Here is a 25,124-nt window from a genome sequence, read left to right on the forward strand (position 1 = left end):
TCGACCGCCGTGGCCGCTGCCATTACGCACATGTCACCATACAATAGGTAGGATTCTTTACTCAAACCACTTGCCCTGCCGGTGTCACCTCGACATCAGTGACAGCGCCATGTGAAATTCCACGAATGCCTTTTTTCGCATACCACAGCTGACCAAAACGATGCGGCAGAACTCACGCTACAAGAGTTGTGAAGATGGGTGAGTGTCATAAGTGTGGGCATTAGATATGCAATACATTATGGAAGGATCAAACAAAAAAATCCACTCGCATTCGCATTGTGACTATTCGAAGCGGTTGGTCAGCCATGTCGTTGTGAGAAAGCCCACTTGCCTAATTTCACATTATGTCTAAGGCTCTCGGCGTCTGAATGCGACCGGTACACATGATAAGCGAAGAGGACGCCTTTGTACTGTTTTCCTGACACTTTAAACTCGACCTTCGGATAATTTGCCCGCAAAGTGCAGTTTCGCCACTTTCACCACAAGAGAGCTTAGTGAAATCTGTCATGAAAGAACGAAAGCTATGCAACATGTTTTGCACGTAAGTATACTTTTTTGCAAGTCACCTTTTCTTCAAACACAACTAAGTGGTGTTCACTGCACATGCTAGTGGCTGCTATGGCCTCTCCTTGCTGGATGAGTAGCATAAGAGGTCGCTAACCCGGGTTCATTGTGCTATATCGCAGACACAACGCAACAACACTGGCGAGACCACCCCTTATGCGGAATCAACGCCTGATGAGCACAAGATCTGTAGTGCTGGCCAGACACTGTTGTTCTGTACAAGCCATAGCATTGTTGGCCCTCACATCTCAGATTTGCCATAATGCATGCACTACATTACAGGAGAGTGTAAATTTCATTGCAGTACATAATGCAGTTTCATCCCTCAGGTAAGGCAAGCGTACCTAGCTTGAGACGAGAAATAGAAATATGGCAAAAGACGCAGGACTCCGTACTGCACAAGGTGCCGCATTTACACAAGTATTACACTAGTTTTTTTTTTATCAGTTCATTGGTTTCAAAATGCATCTGATGTTATAAGTCGCCGAACAATTTTGCAAACTATTCTTGCAATACCCGCAACTCAAGAGCATAAGGGGGAGCGGGGGGGGGGGGGGGGGCAAAACTTCATTTACACAGTGCTGTGGTAAACCACATCTTTTAATACGTCGGACTTTAGTAAGGAAACCGTCGCATACCGATATTTTGGGCCCTGTAGAGTCCAAAAGGTATATTTTTTGGAGTAAAATAGATGCCAGCAATACTGTGGAGATTATTTTTTAGCCCAAAAGTTTGTTTTTTAGACCCAGTATAGACGCAAGCGAGCATCGCTGCCACGACCAACCGGCACTTCGCTGCTATGAAAGTCACCATTTTGGATTTAAACGGAATCAATCAAACCAACACGTTTGGATAGGTTTGGCTATTTGTTCCTAAGAGTAGCCACCCAAGTTAACGGCACGCTCTTCACTGCTATCGAGATGGCCTCCAAAAAAAAAAAAAAAAAAAACAGCACGTGAGCAAGGGCGTACGATCGCATTATTAACGGGCTGGCAACCGTATATGCCACGGCTTACCGTGGGTGCAGGGCAGATGGGAGGATGTGGGAGGTGGGGGGGATGCAGACGGAGGCAGTCACTTCTTCCCATAGGTTCCCCCTCTCATCTTCACAACCATCGCTGCCCAGGGAAACAGACTCTCTTTTCGCATCGCACGGTGTGTGCAGTGGCACAAAGCATGCACTGCAGTACGTTCGCAGCATGACCAGCAGCCATACCACACTCTGGTATCAGTGATGCGAGATGGCGCAGGCGTGACAAAAGCATGACTCTGGCTCAAATACTATCCAATATTGGTTTCAAATGGAACGTGGGTAATGACGAAGTTTGCAATCTTTGAAGCTGTTTTTTTGCAGCAATTTTTTTTTATGCTCACAGATTTTTCGGCCCGTTAGATTATTCGAACTATTTTTGGGATCTCAACAAGTCCGAAAAATCAATCAGCGAATGTATTCAGAAGCAAGGCGAGAATATACCGTATCTACTCGAATGTAACGCGAGGGGTGACTTTACATGCTGCCCAGCGGGAAAAAATAAAACAACGAATGTAACGCGAGGCTTAAGGACGCAAAACGAAGTACATTTAATAGACATCGTGGCCAACATGTTTATTCATCTTCCTCACGTTAGGAGGCTGAGTTCTTGGAAACGGAGTCCTTTGAGCTATCGAAGTCTCCCGGTAACTTCTGCCGCATCGATGTTGTTTGCCGCAGAGAGAATTTATTTCTCTTCATGAAAGTTTAGGCCCACCCACGAGATGCTCTGAACTTCCCATATCCCGAGCAATGCCCAACTTTCCAACGGATCAGCTCGACACTGACCCCCACATGAGACGGTTGTGCTGCTCGATAATTAAGTCCGCCACTTTTTTCTGCAGCTCGACGTGATGGCCGTGGCGAGGCCCTCGAAATCCTTTGTGGTCGGGCGCACAATTAAAAAGCCCCTCCCGCTGCAGCCACCATCCGCAGATGGTTGACTTGTTGGGGTCAAGTCTTCGAGCTGCCGCAGAATTCCCGACCTTTTCAGCTAACAGGATCACTTTTCTCTTAAAACGACCTTCGTACTGAGCACGACGCATTGCCATCGTGCACACTGAATCAATACACCGCGAGCGACGCCACAAGAACACGATGCAATGACGAACTGAGCGGGAGGTCGCAACAAACAAAAAATTACAGAGAACAACACTTTGACTTTGGATGGATGAGGATTTGGCTTCCGTGGTACCCATGTTGCCAGCATAAGATTGCAAAATTGCGGAAACCGAAACCAAGCCGATTGCTTGAAATGGCTGCACCGCGGCACTGCTTTAGGCCAATCGAAGTGTGGTATTCGATTATAACGTGAGGGTAGACTTTAAGGGGAAAAAATATGGGAAAAAACTCGCGTTACATTCAAGTAAATACGGTAATGTGATAATTTTTCTTCCTGTTCCTCAAGGTAGCTTCCGACACCTTCACCACCAGACTCGCTAGCTGCTAGGAGAAGCCAACTGTTCAACAACCTTGGGGCCAACATGCAACATGCATTAAACATGCAACATGCAGTGAAATTCATAATGCCCGAAGTTTTAAACTTCTAAGAGTAAATCTGCAGGGGTAAATCAAACTGAATAGCTTATACTATTTGCAAACAAATCAAAATTCCAATTATTCACATGCCACTTGTCACAGACTTTCTCACATGCGCATGCTTCTGGAACCATGGAACATGTAGTCAGTCCATATGAGATAGTCTTCTGTTTATGAAGCAACATACTCAGTGGCTATGGCTACACTTGCCACCTTGAAGCATTGCATGCAATACAGCAAGCACGAAGACAAAAATAAAAATTGTGAAATGCTTACTTGCAGATAACGACTCTGCCTAGGAGGAAATAAACAAAGATCAAGGAAAGCAGCAGTGAGCAGTGCACAAAGACTAATAAACTTAGATGCTACAAGGACTTAATTACAATTATCGCATGCTGCAACAAAACCACAGCTACCACAAACATCATGCGGAAAACACCTAAAACACACATACACTCAAGTAAAAAGTAAGAAACTACAGCATATGGCCGCATATAAGTAGACCTTGTTTTTACAGAAAATCGGGCGGTTGACCTATATGTGGAGCCGACCTAATGAGTGGTCTATGGCAGTTTAGGCCAAGCCATGAATAGTACACATGCCGTGTCGATGCCCATTCCAGGCAGAATACAAGGAGCTCAATATGTCAACACAAAAATCGTTGATTCATTTGCAGGTTGATCAATCTAACAAAAATATGAATTGCACACCGTTAACCGGCTCGCTCGCACTGGCAGTTGCTTTCCTGGACAAGCGGTAGATAGCGTGAGCGCAAACTTCTGATAACCTCCGGAGTGTGTGCCACATCGGAATCCAAAACTACAGGACCATTTGCAGTATGCTTTGCCACTTACCAGGCTAGTCCGTTTGCCACTCTAGAGTGTAGACGGCAGGATGCAGCACCATTTTATCGCCTCTGATCTCCATTAGCCACCGACTAGTGGCTCTGAGACTGAGCCGTTACACATAGACTGTTTTGAGCTCCGCGCGCGGCACGATGCCATCGCGCAGGAAGCTACATACCAAATTGCAACAGCAGCAGGGGGAAAGGTGGTATGTGTTAATTTACATTTTGAGGAGCTCCGCGTGCGGCACGATGCCATCGTTCAGGAAGCTACATAACAAATCGCAACAGCAGCAGGGGGTAGGGCGGTATGTGTTAGTTTACATTTCGAGTTAACTTTTTTTTTTTTTGCCAGCAAAGGTTGCTAGTAAGGAGATTGACTTATATTCAGAGTCAACTTTTATGCCGTAACACAAGGACAATTTCTATCGAATGAACACAAGCAAAGCAGACTGCAATCTCTTAAATTTGACCTTGAGCACCTTATTGAACTCAATATTACGGCTTCATAGTTTCTGCCATTAGCCAAATCAAAAGGGGGGGTAAAAAAAGGAAAAGATTAATACTATATAATTTGTCACACTGTTTACAGTTTCTAAGATATTTGCATCAGCAAAAGAGCAACTCCATACTGAGGGCAATTATGGGTACCCCTCCTTTACACATTAATTCTTTAAATAAGCCCTAGCTTGACAATTCCAACGTTCATTTTCCACATACAATTTCCACAATCACTATCCATAAGAAGAATGATGCTATTTGCTTGTAAGAAGCTGGACGTTTTGACACTGTAAATTGCTCTCTTGCTCCCATACAAAGTGGCTTGCTGTATGTGTCTGCAATCAAAACCAGCCTTTAATGGCAGCCTGCTCTTTGCAGTGGTTCACGCTCCTACAATTTAACACCTCCTCCTCACCAAAAGATTGTGTCCCATCTGACAAACAACGTTTGTGCAGCTTGACATTATTTTCCACACATGCTGCTAAATGGTGAAGGTACATTTGCGAATGACAGCAGCAATGGACACAAAAGAGCCTCTTCGTTTAACAGCCCCACACTATAAGCTGCGAGGGCTGCTATATCATATTCAGTTCTCTTAGGCACACTGAAAAACGCTGCCCAGAAGCTTAGAAAAGCCCTGCACATGTGCTAGTTTTGTTTTTTACACCTGCAGAGCACAGATGGACACCAATTTGAGAAGAGATGTACAGCAAAGCTACAGACTTTAAGAGACACTAAGGACAATGGCATCCAATTATTGTTCTCATAAAAATCTATTCTCTGAATCTTTCTGGCTAGTTGACATTTGTCCGACAACAAAAGACGAATTTATCGGTGAGAAAACTGCATGCAAAAATCTTCCCACCAGTAGAGCCAAATTCGTAACATCCTTAACGAAAAAAACAGGCCATCATTTTGAAACGAATGGCAGCGTAGAGTAGCCTCTGGGATCCACGCCAAGAAATTGGTTGGGTTTTATGAAGTTTAACGGCCCAAAGCGACTCAGGCTATGAGGGACGCCGTAGTGGAGGGCTCTGGAAACTTTGACCACCTGGGGTTCTTTAATGTGCACTGACATCGTACAGTAGACAAGACTAGCATTTCGCCTCAATCAAAATGTGACTGCCGTAGCCGCGATCGAACCCACGTCTTTTGGGTCAGCAGCCGACTACCATAGCCACTGAGCCACCGCGGCGCCTATTCAACTATTCAACCTTGCAGCCGCAAGAACATGCATTCCCACCTACAGAGAATGAGAAAAGAATGCGTTCTGATTCAATCAGTGGAATTCACCATCAGACTATGATGCAAACAATGGTATTGGCCACGTGATCAAGCAAAGCCACCACCTGGCAGAGGGTGAACTGTACTTTGTGTAGATTATGCGTCACATCATCTGCTAGCCAGCAGTGCATTTATGCGTGTGTCTGTGCATGTGGCATTCACCCCTTGCAGCAGGTGTTTATTCTGTGGTTTCAGTGTACTTATATTTGTTTATCTACCCCTTTTAATGAAAGAAGGATAGATATGGCCTCTCACTGGCATCTTGAACTGCAATAGAGCCAGCAATTGTTCAGGTTGTGTACGTCATGACGGACCATCGAGGTACCTCCTCTTGCAATTTTCAGCAGTCCAGCTTCTTTGCCACACAATTTACTTCAAGCACAATGATGAAGGCATTAAATGCAGCGTTTGAAGCAAACAGACTCCTGATTGCCAGACATGTAGCTGAACAAAGCTCTCCTGCAACTGCATGTCACCATCAGTTCATTATTCTTCAATCCTTGGGATTCAACAGGTGCTCACACATAGTGGCTGGAATGTAGCCCACAAACAATATAGGTGAATGACCTAAAACTTAGTTTGCAATTCACACAACCAGCTTGCGTGAGCTTTGCCTTGTTGCTATGTGACCCAATTTTTCTGTAAAGGTGCATTTAATAAATTTTTTTGTCCCCTGGAATTTGAAGACTGAGGTTACAGGACTGAGGTTGTGGCACTGGCATACAGGGCAAATGTCTTCTGAGCAAAATATGATCACATCTGCCCTGCACCTAAATGCGAGTAATCTACTGTAGTTAAATGAAATAAATGCCGTCATCAAAGAGTAATGTTGCCTTCAGCTGTGTGTTCCCCTCAGCAAACTCAGGCTATGAGGGATGCTGTAGCCCTTCACTACGGCGTCCCTCATTGCCTGAGTCACTTTGGGACGTTAAACCCATACACCAACCGACCAACCTAACCAGTTGTTTCTGGCATGCATAAATTGAGAGAAAAATGTGACCAACATGTGTGACGCCGCAGTCTATGAACATGGGACACTATGCTCTGCATGTCAAATTTTCTCTCTTGGTTCCTTGTATGGTGGGATTAACTTGATACAGAACCATAGCCATTACTAGTTGTATAAATGCAAGGACAACTCAACAGTTTTTGGGCATGGAATTCATATGGAAGGATTTAATACAATTAACTGTTCTGCAAATCTACCCAAAGGTAGGTTTGTACCAAGATTTGGTTACTCCAAAAAGCGGTAGAAGAAATGGTGTTCTGTAAAACTTATTGCGTAATACTAACCACATTCATGTGCAATCATTTACTATGCCTTCACAGTAGTGTATGTAGTAAAAAAGCACAGAAGAACAGCAAGATTGGGTGCACAGTGCCATGGGCAAGCAACTTACTTCGCTGGACATGGGCAGTCGCTTGGACACCGGTGAAAAGGCAAACGAAAAACAAAAGTACAATTAGGTAAGTTTCATTGTCACCAGCAGCAGCAGCCAAGCTGAATCTACTACCAAACAAAGGCCTCTGCCAAAAACCTCCAATCATTCCTGCTTTGCGCTAACTGTGGCTGCCACAACATTCCACCAAATTTCCTCAGCTCATCACTCCAATAGACTCTCAGCTGCCATCAATCATGTCTTCCATCTCCAGGTAAGTACGTCACAACAAACACATCAGGCTCACAGACATAAGGTAATCCAGTCGCACGCAAGAACAGTGTGCAAATGACACAGCAGGCATCACGTGGCTGCATGCCAGTTCCAAGCTTCTCGAGAGTTCTGAACTCTTCTAGAAAGCATTAAGAGAATGCTGATCTTCTCTGAGAAAAACTAGAGTGATGTTAAGTGGCAGATTACCAATTCACTGCAACAAGCATGTCTGCCTAAGCAGAAATCACCCAAAAAGTTGAAGCGAACTACCCAAAGAGTTAAAGCTAACTGTCACTATGTACATTTCCATGAGAGCCGCCAGCTGCCTGACCACACTAGCAGAGAGACTGTACCAACCCCGATGTCAATCTCGCAACCAATATGTGCAAATCAAACTTGCCATGCCATCAAGGCTTATTGTACTTGCAAGTGCAACTGCATTGCAGACCGAAGAGGAGGTAGTGGCAACAGTGACCAGGGAAGCTTGCTTTCAGGTCGATCCTCTTGCCACTGCCAACAGTCAACTCCCCAATCCATCGAGCAACTTCCCGTTTGATAGGAAACCTCTGTTAGCCGGCAATCCAAACCTCATAAACTGAAGAAGACCAGTGCCATATGAAAAAAATGTGCGCATCATGTTTCTTTGCACACATTTGTTTACTGTGTTTGTGAGCGCATTAAAAAATCGTGTGAAAACATTACAATTCGGAAGGCATTTTTCAGGTGAATCATCCAGAGTTGAGACAAGTAAAGACGTAACACAGACAGACTACCACGGCAGCACAGCAAGCTATGATTCAAAAGATTCTATCAAACAAGCAAAATTTTGCTGGATGCAATTTCTGAACAGCAGAGGCGAGTGTTACGATAATTGCTAGAAAGACAGGATGCTTATTCCCAAAACCATCAACCTGTTTGTACCAAGAGAGAAAAAAGGTGTGAATGCATGTCAAATCTCCCAAGGAGCGCAATGGCACAGCTATGGGACTCAAAGGACACGGCACTTGGAGACGAAGTGCAAGAAACATAACAGGTTATTTCTTGAGGCATAACAAAATGAATGGTCATTACATAAAATTGCAAAAAGTACAAAAAATTATGCTCTTCTGGTTCCACACATTATTTCACACTTTTGTCAACTGCTAAGGCCTTTTCATTAAGACTAAACAATAAGTTCCCAAAAAAATTCCAATAGATTCCCTAAACTCATAATTTCAGTAAATATCATCAGTAGGGGTGTGTGAATATTAAAATTTCCGAATATGAACCGAATTTACCGAACAACTGTTGATATGAAAAAAACATTCAGAAAAAGATAAATGGGCAAATGTTGTCCTTCTTTTCCTAATAGTTTATGCTCTGCAACCTAAACAAACAAAACTAGATTGACTCACCATCATACTTGGACAAAAAAAAATGATGCGCACAGAAATATATTCTTCTTGATTAGCCGGCATAAAAGTATGCAGCTTATAATGTGGTCATACAAAATGAGTAACAAAATGAAATCCATGAATTGCACATGACTGGCACCGAAATATAACATGATGGGTAGTGGAAGCTCATTAATTTGGACTTCAAGGGAGCATATCACTCCGCCATCGGCGGAGTGGCGGAGTGATATGCAAATCAATGATTCCACGCGCATTTTTATTTCTGCGCGCCTAATTTGCGGCTATGTTGTCTGCAACTGAAAATTTTTATTCACAGAAACCTAAAAACAAAATAAAAGCAAAAGTGAAGCCGCCATGGGACTGGCTGAAAGGCACTCCATACATTGGTTGACTCCTCCTACCTTCAGTGTCGAGTTCAAAAAAAGGCATGAGCCGGGACATTTAATTCGACTCAGATTAGGGAAATCGGCTGCACAGGACAATAATTTGCAGTTTCTCAGAATGCTCGGAACATGTAGATTGAGTTCGCGCAGTAAAAAGACGAGTTCAGATTCCTCTTTAATGCACCTTTAATGCTAATCAACATTTTTATGAAGTAAAACTATCGATAAACGTCTTCGTACATCATTCAACTATTCCATTTCCTAAATTTAGGCAGTTTCGATCACATCTTTTTTCAGATAAACGTCTTTTTCGCAAATGTATCAACGAGGTTTTACTGTATATGGAAAACCCCAGTAGCAAATCTCACAACTGATCCAAAGCCAAGCATAAGATCAGTCCACGCGATAAACGACAATGAAGAAGAAAACTAACAAGATGCCTTTGTATGCTTTCCTGCCACTTTAAACTCAAATTTAGGATAATCTCCCCAGAAATTGTGGTTTTGCCACAGGCAGATTTAAGAAGACGGCACGGTATTCCATCGCTGCCAACTATTTAGAAATTTTCTAATATTCGAAAATTCTTAAACATCAATTCCTTGAATAAAGTATGAACCAAATAACAAACATTAAATTCATATTCAAAATTTGGAATAGTCGCACACCCCTAATCATCGGGTTTTCCTACACATTAGTAGCAAAGCAAACAGCACTAGTAAGGAATATCATCCAACCAGCAGTAGTCCTTCGCATGCGACACGGGTAATAAGAAAGGCCAAAATAAAGCCGCACAAGGCGCTAAGGCCGTTTGATGTACCTATCAAAATGGTTCAGGCGCTTAGCTCTCAGGTGCTTGGTAGACAACAATGGCCGGCCCTGAAAACAACAACATTGATTGCACGAGCACACAGTCATTAATGACAGTCAATATTGCCAGGTCTTGCAGCTCACTCGAACGACACATTAGAAGCTGGCATTTAACCCATTCGCTTCCAAAGACAGTGATTTGCCGTCCAGCAGTGTAAGGGCCAAAATGGAGAAAGAGGGCAAAACACTGTCCAGCGGGAAAAAATGTTGATGATGCCACAACGTGATAAGCTCCTTACTTTTGGTAAGCAGTTTTTACAACCAATGGCAATAGTTGTCCCCTAGGTTCACAAATATTTACGCAGAGAAAAAAAGACAGTTGAACAGATAGCTGAAGAGACTGCGTTACCTAGATACATGTGCAGAGATAAACCAGCTGCAGCCCCCTCTCCAATGCGTTTAGAGACTTGTGAATGGGCTCAGTTTTATCGGCAGACACCCCCTAATACTATGAAGCAGAACCCATCACGCAGAGGCATCATCTGCAAAGCCCAGGGCAAAAGAAACAAGAGCTGCCGGGAGTGCGAAAAATGCAACATCGCACTTCGCATGCCTGAATGCTTCAAGATTTTCCACACATGAAAGAATGTCTAGATTTCATCGGTGCACGCATGTTCTGACAGCCAAATAAAACAAAATTTGCTCTGCTGCGACATTTGCAGCGCAAGATATTGCTGATTATTGCAAGCAACCTGGGTCCCACTGCGCACTCAAAAAGACAGTGCGGAATGCTCATAGACGAAACAGTGGAAGCAATTGGGTTAAGCCTTCAGGACACATTTTTAGGCACCATTAGGAAGAGACACGAAGACATAATGGTTAGGTACCTTGGTATTGTTTTGGTGCAGGACCTAATGCAGAGTTATCACACTGCACACCACTCTGTCCAGTTTCATATATGAAATTACATCAAGTAACACTTGTTCAAGTTTTAAGAAACAAGCTTTACGTTGCACATGCAATCAGAAGAAGAAACAGTGAAACACATAACTCATAGCACCAAATTACAATCGGCCAGTGCGGAAGTAGAGTATATTACCAGTCAACAAATTTTTCCATCTTAAAGTGATGACGTATATGATTTCAGTAGAATCTTGATATAATCACGGTTGATACAAATTTCGGGATATGAATTTCATAAAAATCCCTCGCCGAAGTGCATTGTGTAGAATATGCAGAATTTCAGACGTTCTAAACACTCTCCCGCACCGGCACGTACAATGTGCCATATGCACATTGCACCGCGAGCAGTGAGCAGTGGCGCACGGCCTGCACACTGTCAACACCGTGATCTTCAGCCACGCATTACGCACCACGAGTAGTGAGCACCGGTACATCAGCGGCCACTCCCACCATAAACAGATCCGCGGACTTTGGATCGGATGATATGAATTTCGGATGATATGGATATTATACATGAACCTGTGAGATTCGTATCAAGATTCTACTGCATAGAGTACAATCTTGTTAATTAAACCTTCCAGTTTATTCAAATTTTAACTCCGTTCCTGTCACAGTCACATGTATTTAAATGAGAGAATATGCTCGAGAACTCAAAAGCATGAGGGTATGCAAAGGTCAATTCGAACAAGCCACACAGCTGGCCAGCACCGGCTGATGAAGCGTGACAAAGTATATTGGCTTGTGCGGCCCAGGAGCAAGCGGCCATGAGCCAGTTATCATGACCAAGGCCGTCAGTTTCCCATGATTCTGAGAAAAATGGTGAATTTTAGTGTTCCTCATAGAATTGTGCGTTAGCAGACACAACTTCTTTGATGATTATTGTTTCTCGACATCAGCAGGAATGACAGAATGATGGGAATGTCATTAAATTAATTGTCTGAATTCTCTTGCTGTAGAATCTGGTAACGAACAAAGTTCTGCTAACTCCTTGAGATGCTAACTCCTTGAGATGCTTGCTCCCACAGCTGCACGAGCAAGTTAGCACATCAAACACTGCGGCTCTGGCACTTACACACCCGCACGCTTCTGTGGGATGAGTCACGATCTTGGCGCCTGTCGAAAGCAATACTGCCGTATTTGCACGAACAGAACGAGTTTTCTTCTTGAAGCATCAGCTTCAAAAAGTACCTGATATTATGTCTGGAACCAGACTACGAATACAGCGCAATTTTTTTTTTCACTGCCCTTTGAGATACCCACAGTAAGCTCACGCACCAGTGTTATTTATCGGGGCAGCCTTCACTTCGGGGCAGCAAGTCGAGGCAGCCTTCACAGTGCTTACAGCTTCCACTACATTTTTTCCTCCATGCCTATTGCAGTGGAGAACATATTTATTTTGACAGTCTTGGCAAAAAGGTGGGTAAGTGGCACCTATGCAGCGCTGGCATGCATCAGAGCACACTGCAGATCAACCATTTTCCCTCAGTGCCAAGTAGCCATAGACATGCAGAAAAGGCTAGCATGCACTGAAGCAGCTCCTCATTCCAACCAGGGGGCTTCTTCCAGTAGTTTAATCTTCATATAATTCAAACCATGTTTCGGTCTCGTTCAAGTTTGAACTAGTGGGGGGAATAAACTATAAAAACAATCTCTAAAATCCCTGAAAAAAAAAGCATGCTACATTCATAAATACAATATTTAGTGCTAAATTACAATTATAAAAAACTATGCAAAGTAAATGTGAAACTACTGTATACCACCAATGAACATGACAATTCATGCTTGACAAACATGAGCAGCAAAGTGATAAGGGATAGGAGAAACTAGTTTCCTATTTTGCTGTTACGCACAGCTTTGCATGTGAGCAGTACTTCTGTTCTTCATGTGTGATGCTACAGGTCTCAATTTGGCTGCACTTTCTGCACCACTTCAGGTGATGCAGCACTCTCGCACTAGATTCGTCACTGCAGCTAAAGACACCCGCACTTCAGCATTGTATTCGATGAGCTGCAAGAGTTCTGCACTCCTGCAGTAGCCTCCCCACAAATTCTCTTCTCATGAAAGTAGTGCCAGGTGTTTGGCAGCACGCCCCATAGCAAACAAGTAGCAGATGGCTCCATGGCCACGTCTGTTTTAGTAAACGGCTTTGAAATGGCCGCGTCCCCAGGCATATATTTTTCTGTTATTTGCAACATACATTTCACCTGCAACATGGTAAGCCAACACGCACCACAGGGAAGAACAAATTACCAACGCTACCTTTTCTTATTCAAATGCACAAAGTTTGTATTGAATTAGGTGTGATTCCAGACACCGAACTATGTAGGCACTAGAAAAACAGCGCTAAACTTCCCAAAAACCAGACTAACAGTTCCAGCTTGAGTTATTCCATTTGTGAAGCTGAAAAAGCTTTGTGCAAGAGAGCTGCACTTGTGTACTAATGCACCCTTTGAACTGAAGGAGTTGTGCAGATAGTAAGATTCTCGCCAGTTTTCTGAATGTCTGCACTATTTCTTCGCAGGCATGGCCAGTTTGTTTTAAACAACTGGCGGCCTGCGGTCTATCACACATGGCCAGACAAGGCTTGCCAGAAAAATCTTTGTGAACCAGAGCAGTGCTCCTGCTTCTCTAATGCTTGGCGGCACTGCAGTGGAGCCCAGTCACAACAAGCAGCTGTTATCATGTTGGTGCCTACCTGGGCTACGTACTGGGCGGGTACCACTACAAAGGCATTCTGCATGGGTGCTCCCGCAGCTGAAATGAGGGTGGCGGTGCTTAGCTGTCCACCTGAGAGCGATGGCCGTACTGATGTAGCTGTTGCAGGTATCAACACTCGCTGAGCTGTCGAAACCGTCACACCTGTCGATGAACCCTGCATGAAGAGAGAGCCAATGCAGGACTCGTAGGAGGGTGCTAACGCAAAATTTTTAGCCCCGATTTCTGCACCGAACCAGAGACCTTGCCATGCCAACTTCTGAATTTCACACACGTCCCAACATTTGAAAAAATAAAAAATAAAAATGTATCACAGTGAAATACAAATACAGCTGAGCCTGGATATATCAAATTATTGTTAATATCGAACGTTTGGAACATCCCTTTGAAAATCCCATGCAAAAGCATTGCACTATGTTTTGTGTTTATCAAACTCATATTCACTGAAACATTCAATATATCAAAATGTGCATTGCGCCCTTGCAAGTGGCACTTTTCTTATGGCTTCTTATGGCGCTCCAGTGATCAATTTTCATGCAATGAGTTGGGTCAGCTGCACAGCCTAGGACATCTGCTGGCAGTGCTAGTGCTGGTAAAACTGTGATGAGGTGAATTTGGGGTGTGCATAAGGGTAACCTTCAGCCTCTCGTACTCATTTTCCATGCAAAACTGCTGCTTTGCAGAAAATGTAGCATTCAGAGCAAAGCTTGTCACTCAGTCAAGTCAACCTAACTGGCAGAAGTCTAGCAGCGGTCCTGCGTGCTTTCACTGCCAAAGGCGCTGCAGAAACCAATTGTACCTTAATCTTGATACGGACCGAAGGAGTGCAAACACAGGCGAACACAAGAAAGCGACGTGGACAAGCGCTTAATCTGAATGAGAGATTATTTACATTATAGTGTACAGTCGAACCCCGCTACAAAGAACGTCGCTTCAACGAAATATTTCCAATTCCCCGTCAGCTCGCCATAGAAAGTAACGGAACAAATTTCTCATCATAACGAACCATTTTTGGGGCACGTTTCCGCTTCAACGAAATTTTTGCTATGCGAAGCTGGGTTTAAAAATTATCTTACAATAAAACAAGCATATCGCCGCCCATTTGTGTACTTCTGTAGGTCCACGCTGCTTTGTTTCACTAAACTTTCGCTGGAACCAATTGACCACTCATTCAAACGCACATGAAGACTGCCACTGCTTGGTGGTGATGACAATCGGGCTGGCTGCCTTGCGACAAGGCGCGGGTGCAAGCTCCCGTTTTCTTCCAAGCCAGAGCCGCAACCAATCCATCGCCAAAGGACGCAGCAGCCTGGCAACAGCAGCAGCACGTTTGCCCTAGTTTCTTTCACTCGTGCTTGTGCGCTGCAATCGACACGAGCATGGCAACTTTGTCTAGGAAGCGGAAGTTCCTATCTCTTGAAGAGAAGGCACGAATTATCAGCGCGGCATCCAGCAGCAGGAAAAAAGGAGATGTTGAAGCGGACTTCGGCATCTCACAGAGCACGCTGTCAACGATCCTGATGATGTTTTGGAACTATGTTGCCCAACCTGACAGTGTTTTGGGGCTGTTTTCGCCTCAACGAAATTTCCTCTTCAACTTTTTCGCGCACCCTGTGAATTTCGTTGTAGCGGGGTTCGACTGTACCAGCAACAGAATGATATGATAGGCAGTGGTTAGTTGCTGAGCATCGCCCACTATGGCTTAAATGAGAAGAAGGCTAAGCTTAACAGGCGGTGCACTGCCAGCATGCCAGCAGGCTTCAAGTTGCTGCAATAAGTGCATTGCTAACAAGGGTGCACTGTATTCTTGCTTCTAGGCTACAGATAAGCATATCTTTTGCTTATTTTATATATCGATATATCAGACTATTTCGCGATACTCTTTAAATTCGATATATATCCGGGATCAACTGGAATTCAAGCTCAAAGTACTGCAAAATCTGAATTGAACTTCCAAGCCTAATCAAAGCCATTTGTGCTATTGACAGGAAAAGTAAATAGACCATGAAAACGACTACCGTAATATTCCGAACAAGTGCCCTCACCCATGCAAGGGCCTCCCCTAACTTCACACTTCACATTTCCACGCCGTTCCGGGAAAGCGGCCCCCCAGCCCTCCCTCCCTCTCCCTCTCTCTGCGACGTGATCACGCACCGTGCCCAGGCAACACTGGCCTGCCCCATCCAGTCCAAGAATCCAATCCAATCCAATCCTGTGTTTCAAGCCATTTGCATGCCCGTTCGTCACGTGCCATTTGTCTTGTTTTGGTGTTTTCAAGTCAACAATGCATTCGTACACAGTGGCGAAGAAACTTGGGGTCATACAAAGGCACTGGGAAAACGGAGGGAACGTTTGCCAAACGTCGCCAGACTTCAAGTTCGACCGGAAACGGATACGGGAATGGGACAAGTATTTCGAGAAGTTGCTACGAGAAAGCAAAACTTCAAAGAAAGTTGACTAATGGCGCACTAGCATTTAGTGAATGCATGGATGATGCGTTACTCAAGCGGGAAAGAAGGGCAAGATGTTTTAAATCCATGTGCACTGCGCTTTTTTTTTTTTCTGGCGGGAAAATGTCGCCGCTATCTTGAATTTCGGCACCAATCCGGGGCAGCGCCCCCCCCTACTTTGCCAGTAATTTCGACTTGCGGGGGTGGGGGCACTTGCTCGGAATTCTATGGTAATGTTTTATCGCAGTACAGTTTAACACTGCAGTCAGAAAAAGATGAGCACGTCAAGAGCAGTCCACCATGCTTGTCTCTACTGACAAAGTATACAGCCACTGCTATACCAGGTTTCAAGAAATAAAATTTTAAATCCACTTCCGTGGCCAATTTACTATTCCCACTGATAGTGCATTGATGTACACACGCCCACACATGAACTGAAGGGCTTTCTCTGCAAATCCCTGTGTGACCTGCACAGTGAACCCCTTAATATCAAGCTGCACCTCACGACAGCAAGGAAATTTGCTGTTCAGTGGGTTCCGTGCGCTGAAATCTTCTGGAGGCACCAGCTCCTAGACTGCCGATATCTTTTTTCAACTACTGAATGATGGGCAGTAATTTCCACTGGTATATAGTTTCAACACGCAGCCTCTCTACACAAGGCAAAGACTGCCAGATGTTGCTCGAGGCGGCAGCAGACCACATAAACAAGCATACATGCATGCGACACTGAGTTACTGGCCTTATGAATTTACACAATACAGTCAAACCTCAATATAACGAACACTCATATAACGAATTATTGAATATATCGAACTCCTCCGAAGTATTTTTGTCAAACACAAGTATTTTTTAACTTCCTATAGCGAACCCAGTTCGGCATAAAACAGATATAACGAACTTCGCAATATCAAGTCCTTGCCTCCCTTTAATAGCAGGCAGCAGGCTTCGTTGCACTACAAGTGTGTTGTGCCGTGCAGCAAACGTTCAGGACTACCTCGCAGGCGCTGACAGCACCCCAGATGCCACGTCGGCACTAAGAGTTGACAGCCGAAGAAATTGTCCGCATCTCACAACCACTGACAGCGCCGCTTCAGCAGCAGCGCCAGAGGTGTGATCGAATGTTGCTTTTGCGTTTTAGTGTTAGCAGCGGCGTGGCCATCGTAGCGTTCTGTGGAGGCTCTGTCGGCGATTGTGTCGAGTGTGGTGCGCGGGTGTGCATAGTGCTGTGATGGCAGTGAACAGAAAAAAAAGAGCGGCACTGACGTTAAAGGCCAAGCTCGAGATAATTCAACGTGTGGAGAACGGCGAAAAGAAGTGTGTTCTTGCGGACTTATTTGGCATCCCAAGGAGCACTCTGAGCACCATTCTGAAGAACAAAGCTGTCATCAAGGCACAAGTACAACAGACCATGCGGACAAGTGCACAGTCTTTGGCCCCCTGCGTTCAGCGATTTGGAGAAGGCGCTCTACAAATGGTTTTTGGATGTCAGAGCTCGGAACATACCAGTGTCGGGACCGATGCTTCAACAAAAAGCGAAGGACTTTGCCTCTATCCTCGGTGCCGAAAACTTCGTCGCCTGCTCCGGATGGCTGTAAAGGTTTAAGGCACGCATGACATCGTGGGCAAAATGATCTCTGGCGAAAGTGAGACGACTAACTGTGACAGCATCAGAAAGTGGTTGGAAGAGAAGTGGCCGCAAATCCTTGCAAAATATCAGCCCAAGGATATCTTTAATGCAGACGAAAAAGGCCTATTTTGGCAGATGCTACCCAAGCATACATACCCTTGACGCACGTGGAGAGCCGTGCCATGCCGGGAAGCAAGGAAAGGCCTACATGACTGTTTTGCTTGCCGCCAACATGGACGGCACTGTGAAACTGCGACCCTTCGTCATCTGGAGATTTAAAACACCAATATGCATGAAAGGGTGCCGCATACTCCCCCTAGAGTATGCTTCCAACAAGAAATGTTGGATGACGCATGAACTTTTCGTGAAGTGGCTGCATGCTTGGGACTGTGAGCTTGTGCGCGAGGGTCTCAAAGTGTGCGTCCTCGTTGATAACTGTACCGCGCACAACACAGATGTCGCACTCAATAACACTAAAGTTTGCTTTCTTCAGCCTAACTCGACAGCCAAGCTGCAGCCTTTAGATAAGGGCATCATCAGGACCTACAAGGCAGTTTACAAGAGGAGACTGATTGACACTCTTCTCGTGAAGGTTCGTATGAAGCAGGACTTGAAGATCTACCTGCTGGGAGCAATCCAGATGCTTAAAGCGGCATGAGACAGCATGAAAGGCGAAACGATTGCCAACTGCTTTCAGCACGCAGGTTTTGTTCCAGCAGAGGCCCGTGCATCAAGTGACGATGGTGACGATCCCGACGAAGCAAAAGCAGAGCTCCGTGAGCTCGATGAGGCCTGGAATGATTTTTCGCCTCCGCGAGCTCGATGAGGCCTGAAATGATTTTTCGCGTTTTGTAGGTGACATGCCTACAACAATGACTGTAGAAGACTTCATAGGTGGCGACAACATCGCAACAACCACGGCTGTACTGACGGGCGCCGAAATCGCTACGGAAGTCTCTGAACATCCCACCGACGAAGCTCAGGCTGACCCTGCAGACGATGAGAACATTCCGACTTCACAAGAAGGGCTTGCTGCATTGGATTTACTACGCCGCCACTGCAGTGGTACTGAGGGCAGTGGGTTTGCCCTTGTTGAGTGTTTGCAAACTGTGGAACAGGGCATGATATGGTACGTGATAAACCCAAAAAAAGCAGGCCGCGTTAATGCAGTTCTTTACGTGTAAATAAATGGACGTGACCCAAGTAAGCACCCTCCGAGTTGCTGTACCTTCTCTGATTGAATTTTGCTGCTCTTGCATGTATTTTTTACAAAAATTTTATATTATGAATTATGAACATAGCAAAATATTTTTCCGATTTTCTAACTGTTCGTTATAACGAGGTTTCACTGTACCACTTTTTGCACCATACCTCCTGCTAACAGCCACAGATAGCCTATGGTCCACCCGCTACCACTGCTTTTCTCAGATACTTCTGGTTACATTATAAAAGAAACACACTATGTAAAGTAACAGTTGAGCATAATAATAGATGGCCACATGAATGTGGGACGGGTGCAAAAATATGAGCCAATTTCCAAATATACAGAAAATTTTCCAGGAAACAACTTGAAACAAAGCTTAAAAAAAAAAACCACATCACACATGGGCAGCTTTATTGGCATAATCTTGGCAAGTGCACTATGCAAATGACAGGATTTTTCATAGTGCATCTAGTCAGCTAACCACAGTAGACTTCTGTTAATTTGACCCCAGATAATTTGAAAAAATGGTCCTTTGTACATAATTTGCATTAAAATGACCACAAGCATGTACCTGCACCTCCCTTGATAGCAACAGAATGAAGGTAAGGCAGATGCTACCGTAAAATACCTAGCAATCAACAAACTAAAATTTAAAGGCATAATCATAAAGTATTGAGGGATGGGCACACGTTTTACTTCATCTCACAAGTTGTTTGCAGTACAGTGAAAGGTAGAGTTCTCTTGTCCAATCAGGGCCAAGGAAGACAACAAATAGGCCTTCGAATATTTGAGCAGTGCTATGAGTATTTTTAAACAATTATTGCAGTAACTGAAAAGGTAGTTCGGTATGCTGTTTAAGTATAGCAAGCATGATCACAGCACTGCGGAGGCTTACTGAGAAATGGTGGCCGCCATTCGTAAACATGGCATCTGCCAAGTCGGCAGAGTCTTTTGAGCGCGGCAACTGGACACTGGTGCCCTTTCCTTCCCCGAGATGGAGCCACCAGTCACGGGAATACGTTTTGCAGTGCACGGCATTCCGATTGACTCAGATCGCTGCAGCATTCACATCACTACAAACAACTTGTGAGATGGAGTACGAGTGTGAGATGGGAGTCTTCATAACACTCCTGGTGCAGTGGTGTAGTGGTGCAGTGGTGCAGCAATGAAGCTATGCGCCACTGCCCTGCGCCACTGCGCCACTGCATTGCGACTGCGAGCTGCAAACTGCTGAACCAGTCAGCGAACGAACCAAGCTTTCAGCAACGACGCCGACTGCGGACGCGCCGGGCAACGAACTAAGCTGCTCTCTGGCTGCCGAAGTCGTTGCTAAGCATAACCATTTCACGTCGGCCAAAGCAGACGAAACTCTCAAAACCACGCGAACAATGTCATTCCAGAGAGTTTTCGCTTCAAATGAGAAGGTCGCGCTTGCAAATTTGAACAACGGTGTTTGTTAAGCTGCTGCCTGGTCGCAAGTGACTGCTGGTTGCATGCTCTTTGCCATGTTCGATGCGAGCAGCTGCGTTAACAAATCGGGAAGACTACTTTAGAAAAGTCGGTCTGGAAATTTGCTCGCCACTCGCCATAATTCGCCTGCATCGCAATAAAACACCACCCCTAGCTTCACTGCACTTTTGACAGTGCAAATCGACCAATAACTTGCCGAAAACACGAAAAACCCGAGCGTCACCAGCGGCGAGTCAGGCTGTCAACGTGGCGGGTGAACGCAACCATGGTGTTTCCCTGGCGATTTTCTCGAGCCGGTCCTGCTCGATTCATGCCATCCGACCAGACAAACAATCTAAATGCATGGTAGGGTCATTGAATTTTGCTCCTGGACATTTGTCAACGGCGCGCGCGGAGGAGACGCTGCGTGAACTCCAACACTTGAACCGTAAAATTTGCACAGTGTTGTCGACAACGGTGCGCTGAAAAACTCTCGCTTTGAAAACTTCACGGCTGCACACCTCAAGAAAAAAACTGCCCAGTAATCATGCAAAGCCCCTACTGCAAAACCGTTCAGTTTTCATGATCGCGCTGCATACCCGCAATGAGCAGCTAATCATTTTTTAAGCACAACAAACACAACCCCAGACTTGAGCCACGGCATTTGCGGCACTTTCCAGCGCGATACTCTTGTAGCCTTCCATGACCCACCCCCATAAAAGCAGCCATTGCCTTCGAAATACCCCCATAAAAGCGGCCACTGCCTTCACAATTCGAAATACCCCAAAGGCTGAATGCATAGGCGGCGACCACGGCCTCGTGCAATGCTTGGTCAGATTAGAGCAGGGGTTGCACGCGACCGGTAAGAACTTGAAACAGCCAAAGCTCACTGCCTTTTCTGCACCTGAATAAAGTTTTGCTTCACTGAATACACTGTACTTTGACTTCCACGCAGTTGCGGCGCAATTAAAGCTCGACTGCTTTAGCTTTTCTTGGGTAGTTGCTTATATCGAATTACCGCTTATAATGAATTTTTTCGCTGTCCTACTGACTTTGTTATAACGAGTGATTACTGTACGCATGTGTGCACGCTGTCAATACTAAGCGCTTCAGCTGAAGCACTGATGAGCAAAGTGCCAGCCAGAAACACACAGAGTAGCAATGCAGCAACAGCAGTGGCATTTGAAGGATTTTGTGTTGATAGCACAACAAAAGCCTGAGAAGCCCATGGCAGACAATGACATATGGACTGGCGGAACAGCTGGTAATGATGACGCAGCGACAATGACTGGCAACACTAGGCATTTCGCATGTCCCAGCACAGTGAACGTTGAAGCTACATTTGACAGTCACAGGCGTCCCTTTTGAATGACCTTACTGCCGAATCAGTGTCTATATATTAGCATTCTGTTTACCATGCTAACTCACATTTTAAGTGCAAACAGCAGCTTACAATAGCTGATAAATTTGTAAACCTACAGAGTGGCGACTACGACAATTTCCTGAACCCTTCTTTCAGTTAAATCTGCTAGCTAATTCAGTTAATTATTGAGACACCGCAAGGGTCAAAAACAGGTTGACCGCAGCCAAGGCCAGCAGGGAAGGGAATTTAGAGAACAGTTATGGAATTATCGAAGGGGGCTGTACCATGAGCAGAAATTTATGGACCGAAGCACATAGGTGCTCATCAAATACGTTGTCTTACAGGGACTCTTTGGCAGCTAGCCCTAAATATGTTGACAATGCACCAGATACGGAGAGCAACAAACTACTGTATGTAAACCTGGCAATTAATTAAAGTGCTTTTTCTTTACTGCGTTTGGCTATTTGCTTGCTATTGCTTGTTTAAAATTTTAATCGCTGTTTGCTGCATTTTGTATCACCTTGTAATGTGCTTATTGTTAGGAGGCTCCCCGGCAGTTTTCACTTTGGGGCCTCCTAGTGTAATATGTATTGCTTAACCAACTTCGTATGTTTTACGAATAGAAACTTGAAACTAGCTTCCACAGAAAGACTAAACAGGCACTGAAGCTCTCTAAGGTTTAACGGCTGACAACGAATGTGAAGCAGCTCACCCAAGGCACAAACACAAGCATACCTGCTGGGTTGAGATCGCCGGGGCAATGGGTACAGTCAGCCGTACACCAGCAGGCAAAGTGGTTGCACTGGCCGTGCTCGACGCAACAGTCGCAGGCACTGCTGATCCCAGGGGCCTTGCTGTGGTCACCGGTACCAAGGTTGGTTGTTTGGCTACACCAATAGAAAGCATATTTCATGTCAGCAAATACACGCATAAGCAAAGTGCCTGGATGGGGGGAAGGAGGAGAGGGCGTTAAGGCATGAAAACAGCCTCCAAAATTTTGATGCTCACATGTATTTTTCAACCATGCATGCAAACAAGGCGTACCACTAAAAAAAAGTGAGTGGCTACACCACAACAAAAACGGGGTACATGAGCAGTTACTGTAAAAAACGAAATATAGGTCGAACTTTTTTTCAAAAAACCATGGCGAAAAGTCGACCCCCCCATCTTATATATTGCTCATTGGTGGAAAAACTACGGAAGTCTTGCAACAATGGGCAGCTGAAGCCATTAGCCTCCATCACCATCGCCATCAGCAGCAGTGCGGCAACGTCGCACCGCGATTCTGCGTTTCCATTGTTTGGTTGAAGGCTGCTTTTTCACATTTTGTTTCAAAATGAGCGGCAGCCAGCGGCAATTCACCGTCGCCTTCAAGAAAAACGCAACCGAGTACACGGAAGCTCACGGCAACCTGGCAGAACAGCACGAATTTGGGGTATCCGAAAAGAGCATTCAGTACTGGCGGAGGCAGAAGCTGCATATTACAACTTGCAGCAACCAGAAGAAAACATCATACCGTGGGCGGATCGCAGCGTATCCAGAATTGGAAGGAAAGGTTGCGCTGCGTGCAAGATCGCTGCCTGTGACTGCTGAATGCATCTGCGTGAAAGCGGTACAGACTGCGCGTGTTTCTAGACTCACGAGGGCGCAATTTAAGGGCTCGCCATCCTGAGTGCGGCGATTCATGAAGAGGAAGGGCTTTGCTCTACGGCGCTCTACTTCTGTGCGCCAGAAACAAACAAGCGAGTGCATGCGGGTCGACACGCACGCGATACTGTTAAAAAATTGGCCGGGTGTACACACGAGCAGCATTTAAATGAAAATAAATACTGTCACCATAGTGCAACCTGTCGAGTCGCATTTGTTGTGGGTGTCTTTCAGTACTTTTTCCATTAAAAAAAATTTTTTCCATTTTTAGAATTGGTTAGTTGGGGGGTCGACCTATATTCCGGTCCGACCTATAGTCCGGTTTTTACAGTAAGCTGAAAATGACAACACATCCCAGAGCTCACTTTAAGCTGAAGTGCACAGCATGGAATGGAGAACCCCACCGCAGGAAGGCATCTCAGTGCAAGCAGCAGCACAAACTGCTCAGCGCCTAGGTTTCCTGTCAGCACTGAAATTCCTATGTCCTCACAGTTCACTCACTAGCTGTCCCCTCAGCTCGCATAGTGACACCACAACGTTATGCACATTAAAAGGGACACTGAGGACAAATTAAGTTGGCATGTATCCATAGGCTATGGCATTCTACCAACAAAGACACCACTCTAGCCAAAAACAGTGCTCTTATAAGCTAGAAAAGACAAATAAACAATACACAGGTATCACCATCACCGGCCAATATTGCAAGTAGACTGCATGTGTCGACACCAAATTTTTGCATTCAGTTTAAACGGCGCCATCCAGTCCTTTCCATTGTGGACATCACAAGTTTTAATCTAGTGGCAGGGAAATTTTCATATTTTAAATTCAATTTTCTTAGTCGGAGATTCAATTGAACGATAACTGGATAAAGCTATCCTTTTTGCGATCTATTTTCAATGTGTCAGTTAGAAAAATGATTTATAAAGGGTTAGGAGAATCCATATTGCAATATGGAATAACAATTTACGGAACCACATCATTATATAAAATAAACATACCAAGCCGCATACTGTACAGAATTGCATCTAATCTCGCCTACGGAACCAGCTGTCATGATAAAGCAGTAATAGCTAGTATGGAACATTTTGAGATGCTACCTGTACACAAGCAATTTATTTTTGACATATTGCACAAAAATTTCTTCCACAGCATCTTTAAAATCGATAACATTAAAGTACGGTCTCTCTGTCAGTTGGAAAAATACGTCATACCACGGATTTACACTAATTATGGAAAAAAAGACCACAGTCATTATGTTCCTTATTACTTCAATAAGATGCAAACCGCCCCGAGCATTAATGGATTAAAACAACTTAACAAGTTTCTTCGATCGTGGTTGAATAGTAATGTTGAGTGACAAATTTTTAATTTATTTTTCCCATGTTCTGAGCGTTGCCATTTCGTGCATGAAAGTGACAATGGTGGATTGCTTTCTTGTACTCCACATTTTTGGTGCATGTGTTCCCCTCGCATCGCGGAAGCAATTTCCGGGTCTGTCTGGTTCGAGCTCTTTTGTGTTTTTGTGTTTCTATTTTATTGCATCGCGGAAGCAATTTCTGAGTCTGTCTTGCTGGAGCTCTTTCTTGTTTTTCTATTTTATTCACTGCTGAGTAATGTACTTCACACCCCGGCTGCCCAGCCACGCACACAAGCAATAACGCTTACGCGGGCTGGAGCATGTATTTGCGAATTGAAGTGAATAAAAGAT

General features: G+C 44.8%; 1 protein-coding gene across 13 annotated transcripts in view; it reads right to left on the bottom strand.

Annotated features, from left to right (window-relative positions):
• Window positions 1-25,124, bottom strand: part of LOC144115406 (uncharacterized) — a 78,048-nt gene that overhangs the window by 27,585 nt on the left and 25,339 nt on the right. For 7 of the 13 annotated variants that reach the window (XM_077649782.1, XM_077649789.1, XM_077649787.1 and 4 more), the window contains exons 6-7: window positions 22,505-22,656; window positions 13,657-13,833 (exon numbers count right to left, since the gene is read on the bottom strand). In XM_077649782.1, coding sequence (XP_077505908.1) covers window positions 13,657-13,833; window positions 22,505-22,656 — 329 coding nt within the window. Of the gene's footprint in view, window positions 1-3,409; window positions 3,429-7,162; window positions 7,184-10,008; window positions 10,068-13,656; window positions 13,834-22,504; window positions 22,657-25,124 lie in introns of all 13 variants that reach the window. The other 6 variants (XM_077649788.1, XM_077649777.1, XM_077649786.1 and 3 more) reach the window with 1 other exon arrangement.

The sequence above is a fragment of the Amblyomma americanum genome, chromosome 1 (assembly GCF_052857255.1).
Source record: "Amblyomma americanum isolate KBUSLIRL-KWMA chromosome 1, ASM5285725v1, whole genome shotgun sequence".
NCBI lineage: Eukaryota > Metazoa > Arthropoda > Arachnida > Ixodida > Ixodidae > Amblyomma > Amblyomma americanum.